The sequence below is a fragment of the Mauremys mutica genome, chromosome 6 (assembly GCF_020497125.1).
Source record: "Mauremys mutica isolate MM-2020 ecotype Southern chromosome 6, ASM2049712v1, whole genome shotgun sequence".
NCBI classification, from domain to species: domain Eukaryota; kingdom Metazoa; phylum Chordata; order Testudines; family Geoemydidae; genus Mauremys; species Mauremys mutica.
In genome coordinates this window covers 96107540-96117519 of record NC_059077.1, presented here as the reverse complement: position 1 = coordinate 96117519, position 9980 = coordinate 96107540, and the positions used below count along the sequence as shown (strand labels likewise).

General features: G+C 43.7%; 1 protein-coding gene across 6 annotated transcripts in view; it reads right to left on the bottom strand.

Annotated features, from left to right (window-relative positions):
• Window positions 1–2906: 2906 nt before the first annotated feature.
• The window catches only part of CEP78 (centrosomal protein 78), a 59550-nt gene continuing 52476 nt past the window's right edge, over window positions 2907–9980 (bottom strand). For all 6 annotated transcript variants that reach the window (XM_045021644.1, XM_045021640.1, XM_045021643.1 and 3 more), the window contains 2 exons: window positions 7238–7391; window positions 2907–4765 (listed from right to left, as the gene is read on the bottom strand). In XM_045021644.1, coding sequence (XP_044877579.1) covers window positions 4244–4765; window positions 7238–7391 — 676 coding nt within the window. In that variant the 3' untranslated portion in view covers window positions 2907–4243. The remainder of the gene's footprint in view (window positions 4766–7237; window positions 7392–9980) is intronic.

The window sequence follows — 9980 nt, the reverse complement described above, 5'->3', positions numbered from 1 at the left end:
ACCTCCCGCAAAGTCAGTGCCTGTGCTTGCAAGAACAGCAAAAGGAGCAGCCGGACAATCCATTCTCTTCTACTCTCTGACTCCACCACCTCAACCAAGCTTCATACTCAGTAGTGATGATTGTAGTATTAAATTGTTTCTTTAAAATTGTTTTAAAAAAACCTTATACCTGTATTAAATTGCTTGTTTAAAATGTATATAATGCCTTTTCTCTGGCAAAACCAATTTTCCCTGGAACCTAAGCTCCACTATTTATATTAATTCTTATGGGGAAATTGGATTCCCTTAACATCGTTTCACTTAAGGTCGCATTTTTCAGGAACATTACAACATGAAGCGAGGAGTTACTGTATAGCCTACATCTGCTGACTTTCAGGACATGGTGAAGGACTCATTTGTTTCAGCTGGCCTTTGAGAATTTCAGTTCTCCCTCCGTACTAGGTGGTATTGGTATTTAGACCTGTTCAGATGGAGCAAGCTGACTGACATTTGTGTTGTGTTTGTTTTTGTATTTTGAATAATTGGCAAGGTGCAGATAGTTTATTCAAGAGTATTTTATTGCTCTGAATTGAAAGAAAATAATAAATGTAACTGAGACACAGCTAGTGCCACATCCTGTTACCTGATGCTCATTTTGTCCCCAGTACTCTCTGTATGCCAAAAGTTGTGGCATCTCTTGGAAGCAAGCATGTAGCTTCTCTTTACCCAGTTACCACAATGTCTCTCATACCACTCTACCTGGTGTATGCCAGAGAAACAGGATCACATCATCTTCAATGACATGAGTTTATCTTCAATAAATCAGGTCACTTTTGATTAACTAAAGTAGAAACATCAGTATGAAATTATTAGATATTTTCAAATTGTTAATTTTCTGTATCTAAGTATTATTCAGCATCTAAACTATCTGATAAAACTATTATACAGGTTTGTCATATACTGCTGCTTACCTGCTACAAAGCATGTTTAAGAACCTGCTGTCACTCAAAGATATCATCTGTCTCCCTTTAACCATAACCTTGTGCATGACTTTCTTAGGGAAATGTGACTGCTTACAGAAGCCAAGTATAGCCCAATTCTTCTGTAAAGGTTTTAATCCATACATCAAGCACCAGCTGCTTTCTTCACACTACAGTCTTGTTGACATTTCATTATTATTCATCCTGTGTTGATACAATCACTTGCCCCTGTCAACACCAACAGGTAATGTCATTTGCTTGAAAGCCATGGTGATCTAGCAGATTAGACATTAACTTGTGATGCTAAACCTTGTTCTATGACCTTTTCCATAACCTCTGATAATCAGTTTTCCCCATCAGTGAAATCAGGGTAAATGTATCAACCTACTACATAATTAAATGATGACTGTAAAGGTGCTATTTAAATGTGCAGGAATAAGCAAAGTTAGTGACAAGCTGGAAATAGATTTTAGTACCTCCTTTCTCCTAGCCCCGTGCATAATCCACTAATCCATATGGCTTTGGGGGACTAACAGCATCACTTCCAACTCCTCTAGAGTGAATTCTTTTAAAAATATGAACAGCTGAGCTATCAGATGCATGCATTGTTTAAAAAAAATAAAGTTCAATTTTCCACAGAAAAATTGCCAACTTTTGAAAATAATTGCTTGCTTTACAACCTTGAAAAAAGCCACACTTCAACACATGTATGTTGTCTAGATCTCTCTTCATTATAGCCATTATTCCTTTTTCTCGATAACTGAACACAGTAATGAAAAACAATATTTTGGACACTTCACTTTTTTCAGTTAGCAGTGGTCTTGAGTCCCTCATATTCGCTCTTTAGGAGGACATATTACAGATGGTTCTGGTTATAAAGCAGTTGCTGTTCATTACGTGTACAAGAGTCCCCTAAAGATAGAATAGCTAGATGATCTCAGAGGGGTCCTTTCTAATATTCACAAGCCTACACTTTTTCCACTAGAAACCTCATGACAAAAGGACGAGAATGCTTTATTCTTTACAAACTTTATTTTAAAAATATTTACATAATGTTTCTATTTAACGTATTCTTTTGGATTCATCTCCCACAAATCTATCAAGAATATTAGGCAGAAATAATTCAAGAGGAAAGACCAGAGAAAGAGAGAGATCAAGTAGACTTTTTTCAGTTCCTTCAGTATCTGCAGAAATTCAAATAAAATAAAACTGTTCATTTCAATATTATGCAGGCGACTTAAGCCTAGAACAAAATCTTGAATTAGTAATTTTGTTTTATATGTTTCATACTCAGAGGGTACAAATTAGAAGTTTAAGGTTAATTGCTACAGATAGTTTAAAAACTAAAAAATTTTAAGGAAACCATTGCTTCAACAACATACTACATGTTTATCACTAACTAGAAAGCTAGATATCACCCACAAGATACAGAATGGGTTTTTCACTGAAAATAAGAAATTTTCCTGGCTTACAAAGAAGTATCTTATTTCTAGCCATTAGTTGACCCAGCTCATGACTTCTGCTATGAAAGGAAACAAAGTTTCATCCAGACTTCCATATTCTTTCAATATTTTTCCATTTGTGTGGGATAACATTTTCCACTAGAAGCAATTCCCCATATGATAAGGTTAAACAATTTTGCTGGAAAAAAAGTTCAATTTTGTTGTTGTTTTAAATTCAAGAAACTTCAATCTCTAGGGCTGTCAATCTTTCATAATCACTGAAATTTCATATTTCTTCATTAAATGGACTGAAAGGATTCCCCACTGCCCAAACCAGAGTGCCTCAATGCTGTTCTGGAGGGTCCTCTAGGGCAGGGGTGGCCAACATGTGGCTCTTCAGAATTTAATATGTGGCTCCTTGTATAGGCACCGACTCTGGGGCTGGAGCTACAGGCACCAACTTTCCACTGTGCTGGGGGGTGCGCACTGCTCAAACCCTGGCTCTGCCAGAGGCCCTGCCCCCACTCCAGGGTTTGAGCAGTGCGCACCCCGGTGAGTGGGAGGCTCTGGGAGCGGGAAAGGGGGTACTGATAGGGGGACTGCTGACGTATTACTATGGCTCTTTGGAAATGTACACTGGTAAATTCTGGCTCCCTCTCAGGATCAGGTTGGCCACCCCGCTCTAGGGCAAGGAGGTAGTTCTAACTTCCTAGGTATATTTGTTACTCTCAGCAGCATCAAAATCTGATTTTTCAGGCTCTATGTTCATTCTGTCATTGGCATCACTGCTAAGATTACTAACAAGAGGACACATTAGATAGAATATGAATTTTTGTGATAAGGGCACTTGTCCACTAAGAACTGGACCAACACAATTAATTCATTTTAAAAGACCATTTAACAGCCATTTGATGGTAATGACTTCACTAGCTAGTCTTGAACCAGCAAGCAGGAAATGATCCCAATACTAAACCTCTTAGCCATCTCTATAAAGCCAAATCAAATTGGTTTCACCATCTCAGAAACTAAAATTTCAAGTGGGACATGCTAGTGATTGAATGCAATCAATAACTGTCTTAATACAAAAACAGAATCACCATACCTAATATAGGCTGATTAAATAGAGATACACTCCACTGTCTGAAAACAACAAAAATGCTTGAAATTTTCAATTGAGCCAGTAAGAGTTATGGCTTACGTTCTATAATAATAAAAAAGAAGAAAACAAATCACTTAAATAGAATTACTGTAATTTCAATTCACGTGTTACTGCCAAAAAGATACAAAACCACTATTGTGTCTATAATTATGAACCAAGAACATACTTTAATAAACAGTATTAACTAGCAAGGGGTTTAGACTCACCCTTGATTTTCCCAATAATAATGGGAGCTATGCATAAACAATGAAGGGAGAATATACCATAGTGTCTTAGGCACCAATGGATATGCAATTACAACTAAACAATGGTTTGAAATATGATCAACTAAAAATGCAAATCATAATTAGTACTGTCTCATTCATTTTATTTGCTTAAAACTTTACTATTTAATAAATCTATATTCACTTGTACGGCACAGCAAATCAAACACCCCTCTGCATCATATCAGAGCCTTTCTAAACTCAGACAACATTGAAGGGTACCATTCTGATGATGTTTCATTTGGTTTTGCTAAAAACTGTGTAATGAGAAAAGATTACGGTTATATGAAACAGAAACAGTCAAGAGTGTGAAAAGTTTTACAAATTTTTCAAAGCATACATTTCTCTCAAAAAGAAACTATGGACATTTTTTATTCTACACATGTGGAAAACAATGTGAACTTTCTTTTTAGACTAATTTCAAATGCTTTTCATGGAATGGATACTTTCTTGTATTTCAGAATCAAATCCTTCTGTGTCATTTCTAGAATGATCTGCTGTTTGGTGTTTACTTTGATCTCCTCGGACTGCAACATTTACAATTCCAGTTTCATTTGTTCTGTTGATGTGTTTTTTTGAGGAACCGCTTTGGCTGTCTTCACTAGAAGTGGCACTGAATTTTTTGCTACCCTGACTCTTCAGATTTACATTGGAATCAGAGAATGAACACTGACTAGTAGCTGATTGCTTCAAAGAATGTCCTTTTGTCTGTTCGCTTAATTTGACACTCTCCTCAGAGGATGATGGCCTGCTATTTTTGGATGTTTCCTCTTCCTTTCTTTGATTATCCATTTGAGCTTCGGTTTCTCCCAATAAACCTTGCTGCTGCTGAACAGTGACCTGAAATTCTTGTATTTCTCTGGGAATGGCACAGGTATTATTCACAAGGACCTGAGAATGGATGAAGCCAGGAAGCGAAACTTTGATGTCTCCACCAACATTCTGAAGCAAAAGATTCAAAATAAAATCAAATTTCTTAATGAAGCCAGGAAGCCACTAATTTAATTTACTGTACTATTACACAGTCATCTTTGTAAAATACATACGTAATGAAATTGGATGAGGGTTCATTTTTAGAACATCCTTTGAACATTCTGGAAAAAGTAGTTTAGGAAGGAGAGTGATACTGAGAGTGGTTGGGGAAAACTAATGTAGAAGAAACAGGCATATTGCAACAGTTTTGCTTGCTCCATTTATTTTGGAGCTTGTCTACACCTTAAAATTGAACCAGTTGCACTGAACCAGTTAAAGCACATTAGAGTTAATAAAGCCAAACTAGTCATGCAGAATTATTTAAGAACCATAACAGGCTTGCCTTGTGTCCACACTAGTGTTGTCCGAAATTATTTAAACTGCAATGCTTTCTTAGTACCTATCCCACAATCTGTTCTGTGTTTGTACAGCCCCTAGCAAAATCATGTCCTGGTCCATGACGAGGCTACTTATTGCCATGGTAATACAAATAATAATCTCTAGCTCCCAGTAGCAGTGCATGGTGGGAGATTTTCTGAAGCCACTGGTGTACTGTGGACAGCAGTGGAAAGATTAGATGAACCCTTCAGTTAGTCTGCATTCACATCGGCACTAACACCCTCCAGGGTGAAAATGTTCAGATAAAAACAAACATACATTTAAACTGGGAGGGGAGAGGAGGGGGGGAAGGAAGGGGCAGGAAAAATAATCAGGCCTTCCTATAATGGGTTAAGTTTAAAAAAAAAAAAAAAGATTCAAACCAGCTTTAAAATCAGTTACAGACAGCATAGACAAGGTTCCAGAGGCCAGAACCACAACTAAATCAGTCACTAAAACAGTTCTAGCAAGAAGATCCTCATCTACAGTAACACTCCAACTAGTTTTAAAGCTCACTCAGCTTAACTAATATTAAAACTGATTTGATTTAGTCAGAGAGTATAGACCAGTCCTCATAATTCCACAGTGTCCTGCAGTTGGTAGCATGCTTGTAAACCATTTGGAGTACTCTTAATGTGGATGCAAAGTGTGTTACAAGCATGCTAGAGGGTTACAAAACAAATTTTTTTCTGCGGTAGACAAGGTTTTGGATACCGACTCATTTTTTAACCTCGCAGTTAAGATCCTCTGGAACGCTCAAGCTGACAGCCCCCAGATCGGCACATTTTTAGAATGGGTGTTCTTATTGAAGGGCTCTTGACTCTGGAATTCACTTCCATTTAGTCCAACAGTCTCAAAAGTTTTAAACAAACAGTTTAATATTGTACACAGCAATGAATGATTGTGAAGCTTGGTTGAGGTGGTGGAGTAAGAGGGTGGAATATTTCTCAGGGAATGCCTTGCTGCTAAATGATGAAGTAGCACTCGGCTGAGCCCTCAAGGGTTAATATGCTGTTAATGTAGTCTCACACTCTACAAGGCAGCATGGACTGAGGCAGGAGGGAGGAAATACAATAGATGCAGGGCAGTAGCTGCAAATACTTCCCTGAAAAAGCTGAACATGATGCTGAGCCCATGCTATCCAGCTGGAGCGCACCACTCCCTCCTCCTTACAGCACATGCACTGACTTTCCAAAGTGTTCGGGGAGTGCATGCAAGGTGAGTGAGAGAGCGCGAGAGACGTGCATTGTCCCTTTAAGTACGCTGACCCCACTTCAAGTATATTGCCCTTTTAAGCAGATCAGACAGGAAGCAACAGCTTCTTCCGGAGCCCTGTCCCCCTCCTCCACTCAGGGCCGGCTCCTTGGGGCGGCCAACGGTGAGGGGCAGCACATCTGGGTCTTCGGTGGCAATTCAGCGACGGATCCCTCAGTCCCTCTCGGAGCGAAGGCCCAGCCGCTGAATTGCTGCCAAAGACTGAAGCGGCGGCAGTAGAGCTGCAGATCGCGATCACAGCTTTTTTTTTTTTTTTTCCCCCTTTTTGCTGTTTGGGGTGGCAAAAACCCTGGAGCCGGCCCTGCCTCCGCTTTGTGGAGACGGGGTATGGAGCGGTGCACGGGGACTGGAGGGGGTCAGGAGCAGGGGAACACCCTGATATCAGCACCCCTCTCCCACCCTCCCCCAGCAAGCAGGAAGCTCCTGGGAGCAGCTCCAAGGCAGAGGGCAGGTCAGGAACAGCACTGCAGGGGGAGGGCCACTTGAACTGCTGCTAGCAGCTGCCGAGCCACATACCTTACAGGGAATTTAGGGGAGCTGATGGAGGACTGCCGACCCCCCTGGTTCTAATCCCCACAAGGAGGAGCTGCTCTTCCAGAGAATCCTGCAAACAGTGGACAAAGCAGGCAGCTGCCAAACAACATTATAAGGGAGCATTGCACAACTTTAAACTAGCCTGTTCCCTAATAGATCAGCAACGCAACAACAAAACAACGTTAAATCGGGACAACGTTAAGTGAGGAGTTACTGTACTTCCGATTCCCCCGCCACACACACACACACACTTACTTTGCTATTCTGTGTTTGTTCTTGTCTTTCTTCTTCATATGATTTCTCCTTTTGTATAATAGCAGGTTTGCTGACAGTAGAATTCATTTGGGGATGACCCAACAAACCAAAATCAGATTGGTCTATCCCAGCTATTGTAGCAAGTTGCCCAAGTCTGTTAAAAGAATATATGTGTAAAATGTCATCTTTCCGGAATGAGCAGTAGTTACCTGTACCAGAGGAAGGAAGAGAGCTGTTGCAAAATAAATATTTGTTTGAAATTTCCCTTTTAATTTTAGGCTTTTCTAAAGCCTGGGGAGTCCAAAGATAATTAAAAAAGGAGTCTCATTCCCAAAGAACTCTTAGTAAGAATAATCTGAGACAAGTGAATTTATCCTATTCTTAATGACAGGAACGACACATACATCAAAGGAACATGCAATACAAGCACACACACACACACACACACAAAACAATAGTGAAGAAAAAAAGTACAATTAATTTAACTTATTCATTTATTATCCCTTCCAAAGTACATACTAGCTGATCCACAACTCCTGCACTGATGGGAAGCAGCAAGTAGTAGGAAATTTCCCTCATCAATGGGGAGTACAAAAATTTCCAACTCAGACTGACCCCATGAAGTATCAGAAAAAGACGGTTACTCACCGTAGTAACTGTTGTTCTTCGAGATGTGTTGCTCCTATCCATTCCAATGTAGGTGTGCGCGCCGCGCCTGCACGGCTTCTCCGGAACATTTTTACCCTAGCAACTCCGGCGGGCCGGCTGGCGCCCCCTGGAGTGGCGCCGCCATGGCGCTGGTTATATACCCCAGCCGGCCCGTCCGCTCCTCAGTTCCTTCTTGCCGGCTACTCCGACAGTGGGGAAGGAGGGCGGGTCTGGAATGGATAGGAGCAACACATCTCGAAGAACAACAGTTACTACGGTGAGTAACCGTCTTTTCTTCTTCGAGTGATTGCTCCTATGCATTCCAATGTAGGTGATTCCCAAGCCTTACCTAGGTGGTGGGGTCGGAGTGAGACGTGGCCGAGTGCAGGACCGCTGAGCCAAAGGCTGCATCGTCTCGAGACTGCTGCACCAACGTGTAGTGGGAAGCGAAGGTGTGTACCGAAGACCAGGTGGCCGCCCTACAGATGTCCTGGATGGGGACATGGGCCAGGAAGGCGGCCGAAGAAGCGTGCGCTCTGGTGGAATGAGCGGTGAGGCGGCATGGGGGGACGCGAGCAAGCTCGTAGCACGTCTGTATACATGACGTCACCCAGGATGAAATGCGCTGCGAGGATACTGGCTCGCCTTTCATGCGATCAGCGATTGCCACAAACAGCTGGGTCGAACGCCGGAAGGGCTTCATCCGGTCGATGTAGAAAGCGAGAGCCCTGCGGACGTCCAGGGTGTGGAGCTGCTGCTCACGAAGTGAGGCGTGCGGCTTCGGGAAGAAGACCGGGAGGAAGATCTCTTGGTTGAGGTGGAAGGCCGACACCACCTTGGGGAGGAAGGCCGGGTGCGGTCGAAGCTGCACCTTATCCGCATGGAAGACAGTATACGGGGGCCCGGCCGTCAGGGCGCGGAGTTCAGAGACTCGTCTGGCGGATGTAATTGCCACGAGGAAAGCCGTCTTCCAGGTGAGATAAAGCAGAGAGCACGTAGCCAGGGGCTCGAAGGGCGGTCTCATCATCTGGGCCAGCAACAGGTTCAAATCCCAGGTCGGGGCAGGAGGACGTACCGGCGTGTACAGACGGTCTAGACCTTTAAGGAAGCGGGCAACCATCGGGTGGGAGAAGACGGACCGACCTCCGATGGCGGGCCGAAAGGCCGACAAAGCCGCCAGGTGCACCTTCAAGGAAGAGATTGCCAGACCTTGACCTTTCAGGTACCAGAGGTAGTCGAGGATGGTTGAGATAGGGACCGAGAATGGGTTAAGACCTCGCTGGTCGCACCAGAGCGCGAAGCGTTTCCACTTTGCGAGGTAGGTAGAGCGCGTGGAAGGCTTTCTACTTTCGAGCAGGACTTGTTGCACCGCCGACGAACAACCCCTTTCTGCGTCGGTCAACCACTCAGGAACCAAGCTGTAAGATGCAGCGACTGCAGGTTCGGGTGACAAAGCCTGCCGAGGTCCTGAGTGATGAGGTCCGGCCACAACGGAAGGGGAATGGGATCCCGAACTGACAGCTCGAGCAGCAGGGTGTACCAGTGCTGCCTTGGCCAGGCCGGAGCGACGAGTATTACGCGGGCCCTGTCCCTCCGAAGCTTGAGTAACACGCGATGTACGAGTGGAAACGGGGGAAACGCGTAGAGGAGCGGACCTGCCCACATCAGGAGGAACGCGTCCGAGAGGGAGCCTGGAGCTCGACCCTGGTACGAGCAGAACTTGGTGCACTTCCTGTTGACCTTGGAGGCGAACAGGTCTATCTGGGGAAACCCCCACCTCCGGAAGATTGTATAAGCCACATCCGGGCGAAGGGACCACTCGTGGGAGGCGAACGACCTGCTGAGATGGTCTGCTAGCGTGTTCTGCACCCCCGGCAGAAAAAACGCTTCGAGGCGAATCGAGTGGGTCACGCAAAGGTCCCATAGGAGCATTGCTTCTCTGCAGAGCGGGGAGGATCGGGCTCCGCCCTACTTGTTTACGTAAAACATTGCTGTAGTGTTGTCCGTGTACACCGCTACAGAGCGGTGCTGCAGGTGGGCTTGAAAGGCGAGACACGCCAAGCGGATCGCTCTCAACTCCCGGACGTTGATGTGG